Genomic DNA, 17,500 nt, shown 5'->3' with positions numbered 1-17,500 from the left:
TATTGTCACCTCAACGGATGGTTCGTTGAAGAGTGAAAAAGTTTGTAAGGAGAAACCACTGATCACTCACCAGATTTCCCCAGAAAATCATTGTCATAATATGATAAAAGGAGTCAAGAGTCGGATATCAGGCAAATAAAGTCGAATAAAATTATTCCTTTGATCTTTATTTCTGTCTTCTTTTGTTGTTCGTCTTTCGAGGCACAATATTCATGATAATTATGGTAACTGTCTGTGTATATTTACATAGGTTAAGAGCCAAGAGCCGGAAAAGGAAAAGAAATGAACAAAAAGTTGTGTAAAAGTAACTTCATATCACTTTGAGGTTCAATAAGCTTTTGTAAGATTATCATTCTCTTTGTTGTATTCACAGATTATAACAAGAAAGTGATACAATAAGGATAGTCATGGGTGAACCATTGAAGATCAACTCACCAGTCATCGTTTCAACTAATAGATGGCCGTAATTTAATGAGAAAATATGATTTCAGACAAACATTGGTCATGTAAAAATATGATATTTCTGAATAACACTAAAGTTTGGTTAAAAGTATTTTTCAAAATTCATCCTTCAAAAAGTCTTTCAAAATGAATGGTCAATTGATACAATATTAATAACATTTACCTTTTGAAATTGAACAACTTATAGTTGCTCTTTATGCTCGCCTATGAGAAATTTGTTTCTTCTCACAGTCAGTGTAAAAACTATGAATGATTGAACCATTTTGAGACCCTTAACATGACACTGATAAAGGAAACAAGTTTGAAAATGAATGAGAAGAAAATCAATCAACTGAACGTAGACTGATCCAATTCATATGAGATGTATTATATTGGATTGTTAAAAGTTATTTCTGTCTTGTGTCCATTGTCCCTATAACACAACTGAATAATCATGTAACTCTGCCAAAAAAGGAAAAGTTGTCTTGTTTTTTTGGTAACTTTTTTATTTTCCGTTGATTGACAGATTCCTTGAGTTTCCCTAATGCAATTGATTACAAGCATTTTTGAAGCAACAAATTGTAATCACTCTATAAATGATGAAAAAAGGAAAGTCTCAAAGACCATCAAACAGTTTGCTGAACAAGTCAATTAATTTAATTGGAACAAGAAGAAAACGATAAAATGGAATCTTGCAAATTCGATGAACGAATAAAACTCGACAATATCAAGTGAACATATTCTTAATGAATTATGCAGAGTTTGGTCGTTGTGTCTGAAGAAAGGAGGACGTCAGAAGTTGCCTATTTTCAGAACACTTTCAAACTAATTTTTCTTATGTATTTTTTTATGCTGAGTTCAATAATATAAATTATTTTTTGGTCAGAGTTACCGTTCGAGAGATATTCACGAAAAAAACAAAGGAATTTAAGGATAGAGGAACGTAAAAGATTCATGAATAAGAGTTAGAATTATGTTATCTAGATTTGTTTTTTTATATAATTCAGTGTTCTTGATCATATATTTGTAATAAAAAACTAGAAAAAATGGTGCAAAATACCCAAACAGTTTAAAAGCTAGATGATTCGTATTTCAACATTTGTTTTAACCATGTTCCAGTTAGGGACGCACCATGATATTCATGTAATAGTTAGAATCAGCTATGCTGATTTCATATTTAAAATAAAAAAGACAAAAAAATGGTGCAAAATAAGTCAAAGGTGAGAAAAACTATTTCGAGTTTGTTCGGGTCGATTTCTGTCCATGTTCCAGGTAGGGACGCACCATGATATTCATATTATAGACAAAATCAGCTATGCTGATTTCATATTTGAAATAAAAAAGGCAAAAAAGTGGTGCGAAATGAGTTAAACATCCACAACAAAAATTCGAAACAGTTCTACTCTTTTTTGACTCATTTCGCACCACTTTTTTGCCTTTTTTATTTCAAATATGAAATCAGCATAGCTGATTATGTCTATAATATGAATATCATGGTGCGTCCCTACCTGGAACATGGACAGAAATCGACCCGAACAAACTCGAAGTAGATTTTCTTATCTTTGACTTATTTTGCACCATTTTTTTGTCTTTTTTATTTTAAATATGAAATCGGGCTAGTTCTTTATATCTACTGTGTTAATATCGTTGTGCGTTCCTACCTGGAACATGGTTAAAACAAATGTCGAAATGCGAAGTGTCTAACTTTCAAACTGTTTGGGTATTTCGCACCATTTTTTCTCGTTTTTCATTACAAATATATGATCAGGAACACTGAATTATATAAAAAACAAATCTAGATCACATAATTCTAACTCTTATTCGTGAAGCTTTATCGTTCCTCTATCCTCAAATTCAGTTGTTTTTTTCGAGTACATCTTTCGAACGGTAACTCTGGCCAAAAAATAATTTATATTATTGAATTCAGCATAAAAAAATACATAAGAAAAATCAGTTTGAAAGTGATCTGAGTTTGGGCACTTTTCCCTATTCATTTTGACATCCTCCTTTCAAGTCTGATTCGAGTTGAAGAACTTTTGGAAATTGAAAAATTAAACATTACACTTTCAATGTGTGAATATGGACGAAATGGGATGAAATATTAATTGATTGGATAATGTTGGGTGACTTTTAATGTTGATCAGAAGCGAGATAAATGTTTTCCTGGGAATGAATTGGTGAATGAAATGGTGAGAAGAGATGATGATGAAGGAATGGATGATGATCCGTGAAATCAGATAAAGAATCAAGCATCAGGCTGATCATTTCTTGTTGCAAGCCTTTCATTCGTTTCATTTCCATTCAATCCTTTCCCTTTATCATCATTATCATTCCTTTTCTACTTTTATCTTTTGTCTTTTCAATTCATCCATTTCTTACCTAATAATCTCAAGTCACCAAGGAAAAGAAGCTTTGTCAATCTGATTGATTCCAAGTGTTTTTCCAATTCCAACTTCAGACTCTTCCATCATGTAATACCTTGAACAACCTTTCACCCTTGCACACTTTTCCCATGAAAACAACAGTAAATTCATTTTCCATCACAAGATTAGTTCTTAATTAACCCAACTTTTTGTAATCCTTTACCTTCTCCTTCAGTCTCGTCCATCTTGAACATTGCGTTTCAGTATAATATGCAAATTGAAGTGACTCGTTCAGATGATTGTTAAAGATGATTGATGCGATTAGCTTGAAGAGATAATGAATGATTGGAAAAGGTTGAATAAAAAGTCTAATCAGAGGTATAATTGAGATGACTTGATTAACGAAAATATTGAAAAGAATCATAAAAAGGCGAATCTTTTTCATCTCAATTGAATAACTTCGTTACAAACTCCAAGTTGAACTTTCCATTCAAAGCCAGACTCAAGATTAATTACATTCAATTATTGATTAAATTTTGATTTAGATTCAATCAGACTTTCAACTTTACAAAATTCTTGTTTCGAATCTGAAGATTCAATGATAAAAGTTTACCTCAAAATGAACATTTCGATTATCGAAGCTCAAAATTAGTCTCATTTTTCAACAATGATGAGTAGCTTGACGTTCATTTGTGTGACAGAAAATTTATCAGTTTTCAGTTGATGGAAACTCAAGACTGAGAAATTTGTCATGCAATGAAACAAACTGAAACATCAAATGCAACTGGATAAAAATTAGAATTTTTGGTTTTTCTTTTTTTCCAAAAATTGTTTCAGTTATAAAAGCTAATTTCGAGCTTTCATTCGATAAAAATTGCCATAAAAACTGTGAAGAATAATTTTCTTTTTCTTTCTATTCAGGTTTACTTCGAATATTTGGAGGTGGAAATCGAGCCTATGGAACTCATATTTCAAGCTATTTTAGCTTCCAAAAGCCTGAAATTAATCAAGTCAATTATCAATCTTTGGTTACACTGGCCAACATACCATTTATCATTAAAGTTTTAGACCCAGAACCGGAAGCAAAGCCAAAGGTAAACAGAATGAACCAGAAAATATGAATAAACTGAGCAAATTTGATATCAATTTTTGCAAGTTTACACTTTTACTTTTCATCATTAGATTCGTCAATTTTTAGGGTTGAATGTTGGAGAAGAGAGAAAAAAATCAACTTTTTTTCTCTCTTTATTTAATACCATTCAGTTGTCGATTAAAATTGGGTGAAAAAAGTATCGAACGTGATTTTGATGGGAAAAAATGTCTTCAATATAAAGTTAAAAATAACTTGAAGGTTGCATTTTTTTCATGTTATTTTTTGCTCTCCTTGTATCACACAGTTTCCATCAAAACATTTTCATTTATTATTATCATGTTTTACATGATAAAAGGTGAATGTAATTTCATTTTCAGTCGACCTTTTTTTATCCCAATCTCTTGTATTTCATCACTTATTGACTTTGGGTGAACATTTTGAAAAGGCAAGTCACGAGTTGAGTTATTCATTGCTGTAAATAACGAATTTAGATTGAAAAAAATAATAACGAATCAATGAAAGGAAATTAAGAGGAAAACGTACAAAATGACATGACTTTTGAAACGCTTTTTTTTCGAATTTTCATTTTTCTCTTTTTGCAGAATCTTGAACTTAAAGGTCAGATAATAACTTGTCCCGAGTCGTTTTGTCTTCTTTTTTTGGGTTCACCGGTTGTTGATGGACTAGAGTCTTTGACCAGTCGAGGTCTCTACTTGTCAGATATTCCCATTCACGATGCAACTCGAGACATTATTTTGGTTGAGGAACAGTCTCGAGCTCAGGAGAGTTTAAAGCGACGAATGGATAAACTTCGGGAATCGATTCAGCAAGCCAATGAAGCTGTTGCCATGGAAAGAAAGAAAAATGTTGATCTATTGAATCTCATTTTTCCCGCTCAAGTGGCTAAAAAGTTGTGGCTTTCAGAGCAGGTTGAGGCTCAACAGTATGATGATGTTACGATGCTCTTTTCCGATATTGTTGGGTTCACTGCCATATGTTCAAATGCAACTCCAATGATGGTCATCAACATGTTAAATGCTCTTTACACTCAATTTGACAGTTTTTGCGGTGAAATTGATGTTTACAAGGTAATTACTATTTACATTGACTTTTCATCCATCATTTAAGCTTGATAGAGAATTGAATAGTTGAAACTTTAATCAAACTCGATAAGCATGAAGAGTCAACCAATTATTGACAGATTCATGATTCTATGCTAATCATGAACCTCGTAAGCTAAATGAACTTTTTCTTTTAAAAATGATTAATTTTAAAATTACATTGAAAATTCAGTGACAAACTTAGATTCTATTAATAAATTATCCATACAAAGTCGAAAAATATAAATTTAGAATTTCCTGAAACTTTCTTATAGTAGAACACTTTATTCATCATTGACGCATTCAAAATGTAATTGGAAATCAAATGATATGAATTTTGAACTTTACAGCAATCTTTTGAAAGGTAGATTGCATTATTCCAATAAGGCCGAGTTTAGTTAGCTCTTCAGAAGATTGATTCAGCATTTCAAATCGGAATAATTAGCACTCAAAAGGCAGCCAGACAGAATGTGCTAAATATTAATAATATGACAGGTACAGTTGAACATTTTCAACTGAAGTGAAGTTGTGTTTGCCAAGACAGAGAAATAGACAGAAGGAAGAAAGAGGAGAATAATTTGTACAATTTCTCTTTCTCATTTTAAACACTTAATTTTTGTATATTACATAAAAAAATTTCAAGGTCATCGGAGGTCATTTTCGGGAATCTGACCTTCGATCTTTAGAGTGAAGGTCATTTAAAATTTCAAAAAGAGCTTCATTATATCACACATTAAATAAGCATTTCAATATTTTTTTAAACAAATGATTTTAACTTAACCTTGGGCGAACTCTGTCCTTCACTTTCATTTCCATGATAATCCATGATCAAAATGAGTAAAGGCGAAACTGTCCATTTTCCAAGTACCTTGATTCAAATAATTCATCCAACAACTTCGAATGATGACTATTCGATTTTTCTGTTTTTCCGATTTTCTTGGTAAATCATCTATTTTCAAACTCATTGCCGTCTGTTTTTCGTTGCATAATTTAACAAGTTCAAATCAATTGCACTAACGATTCTCATTTTATCTGGAAGCAGAAGTTTTGCATTAATCAAAATATAATAAAATTCCCTTTTCTCTGATTATTTTCTTCGATTTGAGGAAACAAAATTCGTGGCTGAACAATTTTCCCTACCAAACAGTCATTTCATGGTAAACATTTTCTAACGATTTTTTGTTTCCAAAATAATTGAGATTTCAAATTGATTCATTCATCAACAACTTAAATAGATTTTTTTATTTTTACAATTTCCTTTCCAACTTTACTCTAATAATATCCTTGAGCATTCTTTAAGTTATCAAAAGTAAATGATTCAAAATGATTAACATTTCCAGAATGGAAAACAATTTCAATTGGAACAACTTTTTGCATGACAAATAGACTGAGAAAAGCCTCAAGCTTAAACAAATTCAACTTGAGCAAATGGAAACCTCATCAATCATAATTTAAAGAATTCGACTGATAATTGAAATTCGCCAATATAATTACACTCTTCTCAAATTGAAATGCCGAAAAGAAATTCAAGCCAATGATGAAAAGTTCGAAAATGAATCTTTTGCTTGGCGCAACCTGATTCAATTTCAACTGAAACAAGTTGAGTGTGATTTTGCAAGTGAAATCTTGTTCGACAATTAGGTGAGAAAAGGTTGATTTGAAATGGAAAACATTTTATTGAATAAAACATGGAAAAGCAAAATTTTGCAATGAAATGTTGTTATCCAGATTATTGTTATCATTTTATGCTTGATACTCCCTGAGGGTGAAGGGAATGATAGGAAAAAATCGTTTTCATTCAATGATGGAATGTCTTTGGAATGGAGTGAGAAAATATTTACCTTTTTTCATTTCTCTTTCGGCAAACAAACAACAAATCTTTGTCTTCATCTAAACTCACAATTGTCTTCATTTTGAATCATTTCCAGATGCAAGAGCAAAACAAGACAGAAAACAAGAAAAGTTCACAATTTCTCAGTAGATAAACTTTCAAGTTATCATTTTTTATTTTTCAGTTTTTTCTTTGTTTTTTTGCTTCCCTTCAAACTCCATTTTTTGTTTCTTTCCTTCCCTCAAGTCAAATGGTAACAATAATGTGAACAAGAAGAAAAAAATCAAAGGTACAAAACGAAGTGAAAAGAAGAGAAAAATTTTTGTCGATTTTTTCCTCCGCCTTCTTGTTCAGGTGAATGAATGTTGAAACTAAATGTTTCACATGGCCTTTTCCATGGAATGTAAACCAATTATTATTGATCTTCTTTACCTTTACCATGATAATCTCATTGGGTCAGGTTTTTTTTCTGGTAAAAATGATGGACATTTCAAATGGATAACCTTGATTATTGGGAAAAAAAACTATTGGTAAATAGAGTTTACTTTGATTCTATTTATTTCAATTACAATTTTGATTCTTTTCCCTCTCATTTTTACTCTCTCTCTCTCTCTCTCTTGGTTGAACCTTGTGAATTGGTCAGTCTTTTCAATGGTCAACTGGTCAAGCAAACCTCTATGGACTTGCCAGTCAGTTAACTTGACCATCAAGAAACATGACAATTTTTGCGCACAAATGAAAAAAAAAGATTAGTCAACATTTAATTAACCTAATTGTCTCAATCGCTTTATTTTTTCACTTTACTTCTCACCTGAGGTCAATTTCATGGGTTGTGTGAAAACAACTCAATGTTTTGCTCATCACTTTTAACTTGGATTCATCAACTCCCAGCACTTAAGGATAACAGCTATTTCCAGCTTTTCTTTCAATTGAATTTTCATTAACTTTTCAGACTATTTTCCTCATTTTCTAACTCTTCTCCGCAAATTAAATCTTGTGGTACATGCAAACTAAAGAGAGCGTAAAATCACTCCCTAAAGTTTAAACGCAGAATCGTTTGGCTCTTTGCGTTTTTTCGCAGTAATTTTTATTCAAGCGAAAGTATCAATGACTGCTTGCAAGATTACATAAATTGTGTTTAATTTTTGAATCAACTACTAGCTCAGTGGTTAAAGAGTCGGCAAAGTTTGCAAAATATTTTTAATGGGATCGAGTCCGCTTTGGGGAGTTGTTGAGGTCAATGAATTAATGAGCATGTAATGTATCTAAATTCAATTGGTACTTAAATTTCAGGTAAAATAAAATCGTGTTGAGTCAAATTAAGCCGTAAGCTCTGTTCTTGGTTTACCCTTCCATCGATTCCTTAAGTTTCTTAAGTTAAATAAGCTTCGCCCCCCACTTTTCCCGAACTCGAAAACTTTAGTTTCTCGGAAGCTTCCATTCGGTCATGAAACTAGTTACTCAGAATGATGACTGGTTGACATCGTTTATGATAATAATTAGGGCGGTATCTGGTCGCCTTCAAACTTTCGTTCTTGATTAATGAAAACATTCTTGCCAAATGCTTTCGCTGTAGTTTGTCTTGCGACGGTCCAAGAATATCACCTCTGTGCCGCAATACAAATTTCATGTATCCCTGATGAGGCACAAAGTATTTGCTTGTTTGCGGTCATAACTCACGAACAGTTAATGATCTCAGATTTGAACTATAAAAAATTGAATAACCTTCAAATATTCAAATAACCAATTCCCTTATCATTAGATATGATTGTCAAAGAGCTTTCAAAAAAGCTGGAGACAACTAAACAAATATCACTGCTTCCTTACTTTGTGCTGGTTATCCGAAAGGACGAAAATATGCATGTTTTCCTAATCCTGGCGATCCGTTGAGGGTCAAAGTAGGAAAAAATTGGGTACTTGCTGGAATCACATTGTTCAACAAAAGCTGTACGAAGCCTGATTTACTCGATATTTACATCAGAGTAGGATTTTTCTTGCATTGAATGAAATTAACAATGTTGGATGTGGTGGATTTTGAGTCAAGAAGTTTGAGCAAAATCCTTTCGCGCAAAGATGATTAAGAGCAAAACTGATTAGAGTTTGATTCAGATTTTAAGGCCACGAAAGTTATCTAATCTCTCACTGATGTCATTTTCAAAAATTGCCAATTTCTTTCACTAGTTGATAACTTATGACTTTCAAAGTTATGGCATGATTGAAAACCAAGTGTTGTCAATGATGAATGTGCAGTTCCGAGCTGTTCTGCTACAGATCACACTCAAAGCGCTCCTGTCTTGTACCTTGATAGCTTTGAAACGTGTGATTGAGACGCGATTGGAGCCTAATTGGTTGCAAATGCTTGCATAAACCTGATACAATATTCATTGATTGAAACAACACATTTTTTCCCTGTTGATGAAAAAACAGTTCAAACAAGTGGAAGCTTGATAAATAACTTGATGCTTTCTCATCAATCTTCATTTTTTCCTTTATCGTCATCATTTTCATCCTCATAAGCATCATTCAGCTCAACATTTTTTCCTCTCTTTTCCTATTCTCATTCTGCTCATTCCATTGCCAATAAGTAGTTTCGTCAGTTCAAATAAATTGAATAACCTGATATTACGATGAAAGATGCCAAACATTCCTTGTGAGATGGAAAGAAGGAGAGAAAAAAAAACAAAAAAGTTCTCATCATAAACCTCTTTTGGGCCATTATTATCATCTCAAGTTGAACGAAGCTTAAATTTTGATCATCAGTCAGTCAGTCAATAAGTTGACATATTTTCATCTCCAAGAATCACTCAACTTATTGACCTTATACTTGCCATTAACTGGTCAAGAACAATCAGCCAATAAGGAGGAGAGAAAAAAATGTGTGATATAAATAGAAAGGAAAAAAATTCCAAAAATTTTCGTCTTTCATTGAGATGATGAATAATGAAGACTAGTTTATTGGAATAAAACTGCAAGGAACATTTACTTCGACCAAACTTGCTCGAGGCAGCAAAATGAGTTGACCAATTGACCTGCAAGTTATACAAACCAATGCAAGTTACGCGTTCAACTGTAAAGATAATAAATTTGAGTAAAACTTGTAACGACAAAAAAATCGAAAATTATTTTGTATCGAATTTGAAATTTTGCTTTTCTCAAAACGAAACATTTTCTCATCAATTAACCATTTATGTATCGAAATCTGGAACTAAAATCAAAATGAAAAAGGTTGACTTTGAAAGGGTAATGATAATGTGTTAATAAATTATACTTTTCTTGTTTATCAAAATGAAATATTCATTGAGATGAAATGAAACATCAACTTTTATCTACTTTTATTGAAAAACTAAGCTTTTCAATTTAAACTTTTCTTCTCGTCACGTAGTGATGTGCATCACTGGATGAAACATTCATGATCAACTTTTAAAATTACATTATATTGTCTCGCATTGCGTCTAAAATCAGATTATGTTTGTAATAATTTAAGTTTACATATTATATCATTTAATTTCCCATTCAGCTAATCACTAAATTCAACTTGTTTCCCTAATACTTTTCAATTCTTAAATTAAAATTTAGCAAAGAAGGTAAATTATGTAATATTTACGTTTGTATGGAAGTTGAAATTGCTCTCTAATACAGGGCTATTCAGCCTCATCACTCCACATTTTGTTCAATATCTCATGAACCAAACATGCTAATTATTTGTCTTGCCTTCTTTCATCGAATATTTTACTGTACGCTTTGAGAATTGAAGGGCAATTGTTTCAAAGTTTCAAAGTCAGGTTCATTTTAACTTCAAACCACCTTTTAAAGGAGTAGTAGTGTTTTATACGCTTCTAAACCAGAAAATAGACCAAAAATGTGACAGTACCAACTCATCCAAGATTTCGGCCAACTTGGTTACTTTTGATTTGTTTGAGGTTTTACTTGGTACTTGCGGAATTGGTAAGTTTAACAATGCTTTAGAATAAGTTTGTGCCATTTAAAAATATTTTGATTTATGATTTGTTAGTTGGATGAGTTGGTACTGTCACATTTTTGTCACAACTGTCACACTATTCGTATAAAACACTACTAATCGAAGGTCATTCTCGAAGAGCCCACATGTAAGAGGCAGACACACACAGTTAATTATTTCCCCTCTAAATCATATCAATGACCAATGAATATGCATTACTCACATTAGTTTAACTCTAACTGATCTCAATTACTAATCTTATCCTTTAACAACAGTTGCATATAAACTCTCCCTACTTCCTTTTCCTTCAATACTCAACATTTCTTTGCCCAACATTGTTGTACTCGATGTCAATTAGAATCCTTCTCTGCTATTGCCTTTTCCATCCAATAGTATTCCTTTGTAAAACCTTATTCTATTTCAACCTCTGTGATAATCTTAATTTGATTTAATTCAAGTCATAATTACAAACCTGAATAAACCTCTCTAGTTTCTAGCCTCAATTTAAAGTATTCAATCTTAATTATGTTAGTGAAGTGTAAGTTAAACCTGAAATAATTAAATCAAACACATTCGATACGTTTATCGCTTGTGGTTCTTTCACGAGCCTAAAACCCTAACACACACTTTCAACATTAAAACTTGAGTTGCACGAGTCTGAATAGTTCATTTTCCCTGCAAAGTTTGGATCTTCTGTTCTCCATATTATAATCGACTATTCAGCATTCTTCAATAATTCATGTTTGATCTAGACATTTCAATTTATCCAATTCTCACTGTATCAAGTTCAAGTGCACGAGAAGGTGTAAAATCCAGAGTGCATTCCAGGTTCAAATGACTGACGTGAGAAAGCAAAAATTTAATCCATTTAATTCACTGATGAAACAACGCTTTTAAAATTGAAAAATTTTACATAAATGACTACAGACCAGACTATGCTGTTAGTGCTAATTGAACACGTTTGTTTAAACATTGGACGGACGGGCGTGACATTGATAGCATAGGTCCTATCAAATGGTCTATCGAGCGCATTGGTCTTCCTCAAAGAGCGAAAACTTTCTGATTAGATTTGAATGAGTCTTAGAGGGTCTACAATAAGGTCTGGATCACGTTAATCGAAACTGTTGAAACACAGTTAATATGAAGAGACCAAGATACTTATGTGATTACCTAATATTTAATAGTTAACCCAAATTCAACTTAATCACGTCTCAAGTTAATCATTTATGATAATCAGCTCAACCTTTCTGAACCAAGCAACCAACTGACACAACATAATTCAATTATGTCTTGAGTGAATTCGTACTTATAATCCCAATGACAAACTAATGCTGTTGTTCAGTAGTGCACCGAACTAACAAGCAACAGAACACAGACCTTTACTGGTCAACAATTAAGCCTGGATCTTTGCAAAAGCCATCGAACTGTGAGTCTCCAAGAATCAAACACTAACTCACAACCGAGTTAACAAACCTTAAAAATGGAAACGTTCAACAAGTACTTTATCAAAAGGAGAATAAAAATCGAAACCAATTTCCAGTGAATTTCAAAGTTAAAAGCGCATTTCCATTTACCGATAAAATGAGATAAATTACAGTAATTTCCGGAGCTTTTATTATTCGATTGAACTAAATTCTTGAAAAGCAAAGTCTGCCAAATATTTCCAATAATGAAAACGTGTTTCCTCAAAGAAATAACCTGTTTAGTTATTGATGCCAATGTCAACATATAATAACATACAAGCAGCATTTTTGCAGCAAACAAAAAATGAAAATATTACATTTTACAATTGTCTTGAGAATAGCATGTAATATTATCATCGTCAATTTATTATCATGTAGCATTTGAAGAATGATGAGCAGCAGCAGCAGCAGAAAAAACGAAGAAAATGTTGGAGTGAAAAGAGAAGAGAAAAAAATTGGAAAAGAGAGAAAAAAAGAAAATGATGGAGAATAATCTTGAGTATTCAGTTGAATCTAAATTGAACTGAATTGGGCATCATTAACATTACCTTGATATTAATATACCAAACGGTTATTTCTGGGTCACCAGGTTTCCTCTATTCAGTTACTAAATATATTTATTATACAACGATCAAGATAATAATAATGTTCAGAAGAAGAAGAAAAAATATCCTTTAGTTTTGTTTTTCCTTCTTTTCCTAGTTATTATTTTTTTACCTTCCAAATGGGTCAAGCTTTAAGCAGATGAAACAAGTTTGAATATGAATCATGAATACTCATGTTCATGATGACACTCAGTTTTTGCTTTTCTTTTTTTCTCTTTCTCTTTCATTGTTCTGGACTTTTTTTGTCCTCTCAAAGTGAAATGGGAAAATGCTTCAAATTGAACTTTTCTGACGAAAAGAAGAAAGTTTGAAAAAATGTAAAATTTTGCAATAACAGTGAATATTCAGTTGACAGGATGATATTTCATGTTCAAATGAATAGTCTATCTGTTCAATGGTCATTTCTTTGGTCCTTTTCCTTCTTCTTGTTATCTTCATTATTTACAATTCTTGTTTTAGAAAATGAAAAAAAGTTGAAAAAATGAAATTTATTGTTACTTTGCAGTTCTCTTTTCAGGACTCATCAATAATCATTAAACATGAAATTGTTCATTGTTAGTTCATTTTCATGTATCAAAAGTCAACTCAAGAGTTTTGTTTTTGTATCTTTCGAGCAACTGTTCAACTTTATTTGCTTAACCTGAAATATGGTAAATAGTGAATTCATTAATGAAACTATTTGCTTTTCCCTTTACTTCAGTTTCAACCCTTCTCATGTATTGAAATATTGAACCATTTTTTCCTCTTCTTCTCTCACCCAACGAAATGTGATATTGAACCGATAATTGCATGTTGCTCACTTTGATCGATATTCAACTTGCCATGAAAAGTTTAATTGGTTAGAAGAAGAATCAAGATTCACTGAGGAACATTTTTGTTCCCAAAATCAGTCATTTTTAATCAACAGTTGTCAAGTTTAGGCTTAGAGCGCAAAAATTTCATTTCACTAAAACTTGCTAAAACTATTTCGATGAGTAAAGTTATCACTTCGTTATTTTTAGAATTCAAATTTTAAATTTAGCTCACGAAAAATCACAAGCATTAATTTTTCATCATTTCTAGATTACTAAAGCATTTCTAAACAGATTTACCATGTTCAGTATTCAACTGGCTTAGTTTCACAGTTCACACCAAAGTTTATCTTATCAAATGCAGTTCACTCCCAGTATACTTGGAGTGTTAAATCCCTGTGTGATAATATGCTATGTTATTAAAAGACCAGATCGAATGCCCAATAAAACAAAAACTGATCACATAAAAGATGCTAAAGACGCATTTGATTATCTTATAGTGTTTCAAGAATATTTTTACAGAAAAATGATCAAATCGATGAAAAAGAAGAAAAATGAGCGAAAGTAACAGAATGCAGTAACATACATTGACAAAGTTCAGGTCATAAATGAAAGTATTTAGCGTTAGAAAAGTGAATGATGAAAAGTCTTGCTCTAAGAAAATTCTGATAATATCACTTGATTGAAAAATGAGAACTTTTTTGTCAAAAATAGATTAAATTTCAATGAATAAATACAAATAAAAACGTTTGAAATAAAAAGTGAACATTGTAATTCATTTCACTGAATCTCAGGAGTTTGGACTTCCGTCCATCGAAAGTAGCGCTCTGGGAAAGCCTGGGAGCGCTTTCATTAGAAATTCCAAACTCGCCAGTAAAACTTTGACTTTGAACGAAAAAAACCTGATTTGTGACATTTCGATATTCGGACTTTTGAAATTGTATGATGCGAAAATTTATTGGAAAAATTGGGAAACTTTTAAAATTCAAAGTGGTTACATTTTCAGATATGGAGTTACGTCTAACATTTACGAATCCATTTAGCTTTGTTTTTATCGCGATCCTTTTCCCTCTCAGCTTAACATAAATGATCATTGTACAATTTATCATTATCATGATGGCACAAAATTCTTGGCTCTGTTTCTCTTTTCTTTTGCTATCACTTAAAGATTGCTGAAGTTCCAATTGTCTTGATAATGTTCACTCGTCCATAATGTAATATTGCTGTTCCCTGAAGCATACAGAAATGCTTTACATCTTTCTTTTTTTCTCTTTTCTCTCTCTTCCCTTCTCTCACTTTATCATCCTTTTTCTTGCTTTTACTCATTTTAGCAAATTTTTCATCTTCTTCATTCCAACGATATATTTATAAATTTCAAACTCCCACTCTTGAGCTTTCCTTTTCTTCATCTTAATAATATGGAGAAGAAGACGAGAAAAAATAATTCAAAGAATTTGGTTTATCTCTTTTTTCCATTTTTTCTCATTTCATCATGAAACTTTTTCCCTTTCAATATTCAACAATTTGAGCTTCACCTATCACTATTCAATGCTGATTCAGTCTTCAACAGTCAACAATATTCATCTTTTCACTCCATGAAATCACATTCTCATGATGTTTTTATTGAACGTGAAATCAAAAAGGCAAATTGATTTTCATGAGTAAAGTGAATGAAAAGTGGCGCAAAAAGAGCTGAATACAGATAAACATGGAAAAAGATAACATGAAACCTCTCAAAACATGAAACATTTTGTTAACCAAGAAACTCCTTTTTCTCGTGTTTCAATGTGAATGCCAACGGAAATTATTTGTTTCATTTTCAGGAAACCGGCAGATCGAAAAGAAATGAAAATGAACTCTTATTGTATCAAAATTATCAAAAGATTTTTTTCCTTTCTACTTTCGTTGTTCAAAAATCTTGAGATGAAACTTACGTTTACTTAAGGAATCTCAAGATGAAAATCCCATTCTTCATCTCTCCATTCATGACTCAAGAATTGTATCAAGAAGTTTTTTTCCTTTTCGTCATCATTTTTTGCACTCTTCCTTTTCCCTCCCAGTGATATCATTCCCTGTCAGAACTGGTTAATCTGATTTTCCACCAATTCTGTTGGATATTTTTTTCTTCCACTTTTCCCATTCGTCACTTTCCTTCTTCCACTCATGATAATGACGATAATCAAAGGATGAATCAATTAGAGAAAATTCTGGGAATTATGAGAATCGAAAAAAGAAAATTTAAAAAAAAAACTTTCCTTCAAAGGTAAAAGTGAAAAGTATTTTTAACTCAAAAACTGATCGATCGGCTTTAAATGTGAGATTAGTTTGATAGACAATTGCCAAGTTTCGAAATGGAATGATTAGTCTTGGAATTTCATTGGAATCCTCTTATTCATTAGGATTAGCTGATCAATTTGTGCACAATCAGGTAAAGTTGTAAGTGAAGAGTAATGAGACTTAAAAGGGAAACTTTTTCAGGGTAAAGTGAAGAGCAAAAATGGATTGTCAAAGTTGAATTTTATAAATAAAAGTAGAAATGATATTTCATCTTCAAGTTGGGTTACTATTTACAGCAATGTTAATCCGATTAACGATATTTTTCGCTGTATTTTTGCTCCTGTATAAAAGATATAAATTGAATAGTAAAAGGTGTTATTAGGATATGATGAAGGCAAAGGTAAACAAGAGTTTGAATTTTGTTTAAATTGTTTGTTAACCAAAAGAGATGAAAATGAGAATTGAAATGTAACTGGGAGTGAAAAGTTATTTTATCCATTTTCTTCTCTTCATCTTTTGCTAAAGTTGAACAAAGGGAAACAAAAATACTCATTTAGTTTGTGCAAAGATATTGAATTCGAAAAGATTTTTCTTCTTGTGAGTTGAAATGTTTCACCTCAAAAATGTTGAACCAATGATGAGAAAAGGTGATAAAAATAAGAATAGAATGAGAAAAAATGTTGCTTTTCGAATTTTTCTTTTTTCTCTCTTTTTGCCTTCTTTCGATGACATTTTTGGGAAAACATTTTTCATGTTGAATTTGAACATTCAATATTCAACAAAATATTTGAATGTTTATCAATCTTTGACAGTCTTTCTCTTCCAGTCAATGAATAATAATTTTATAATAATCTGAATGGAAAAGGTGAAATGAATGAATCATGGAATCATTTTCAAGTCTTGTTTCGAATCAGTTGCTGTGAAAAAAAGATTCATTTTCATTTGCTATTCAAGGGTTGAAGGTTCAAAATTAGATGATGTTCAAAGAGTTCATTTGGATGACCAAAAATTTTCATGCCTTGACGAGTTTACATTTTCAATTTTGTTATCCTTTCCTGACATTTACATTTCAAGTTTAATATTTTATGCTTTGATTGTTGACTTTGACTGAAAGATGATTCATATTTGCATTTCATCTTTTGTCAGATTGAAACGATTGGTGATGCGTACTGTGTAGCTGCTGGACTTCATCGACCAAGCGACATTCATGCTCAGCAAGCTGCTTGGATGGCACTTAAAATGATTAATGCAGTCAACACTGTTTTATCACCAACTGGATTACCACTTCAGGTAATAAAAAGTTTCATTGTCAATCGAAAATCGTCAGCTTTAGACTTTTCTCTATTCAAATGACCATTCATTGCCATTCGAAATTCAATTTCGTTTATTCTATCGAATTTCCACAGATGAGAATTGGTCTGCACACAGGATCAGTCTTGGCTGGTATAGTTGGAATCAAAATGCCTCGATACTGTTTATTTGGAAACAATGTTTCCCTTGCAAACAAATTTGAATCTCAAAGTGAACCGATGAGAGTCAATATAAGTCCAACTACTTACAGGTATGCAATTTTTTATT

General features: G+C 31.8%; 1 protein-coding gene across 1 annotated transcript in view; it reads left to right on the top strand.

Moving 5' to 3' along the window:
• Gycalpha99B (guanylate cyclase 1 soluble subunit alpha 2) overlaps positions 1-17,500 on the top strand; it is a 70,598-nt gene that overhangs the window by 52,029 nt on the left and 1,069 nt on the right. Inside the window, exons 3-6 of the mRNA XM_015930974.3 lie at positions 3,726-3,898; positions 4,500-4,985; positions 17,069-17,212; positions 17,329-17,483. Coding sequence (XP_015786460.1) covers positions 3,726-3,898; positions 4,500-4,985; positions 17,069-17,212; positions 17,329-17,483 — 958 coding nt within the window. The remainder of the gene's footprint in view (positions 1-3,725; positions 3,899-4,499; positions 4,986-17,068; positions 17,213-17,328; positions 17,484-17,500) is intronic.

Source organism: Tetranychus urticae, chromosome 2, assembly GCF_039701765.1.
Source record: "Tetranychus urticae isolate SD_2017Ah chromosome 2, NJAU_TeUrti_SD_1.0, whole genome shotgun sequence".
In the NCBI taxonomy this organism is placed as follows: domain Eukaryota; kingdom Metazoa; phylum Arthropoda; class Arachnida; order Trombidiformes; family Tetranychidae; genus Tetranychus; species Tetranychus urticae.
The sequence above is the reverse complement of the archived record's forward strand: the minus strand, read 5'-3'. Positions and strand labels throughout refer to the sequence as shown.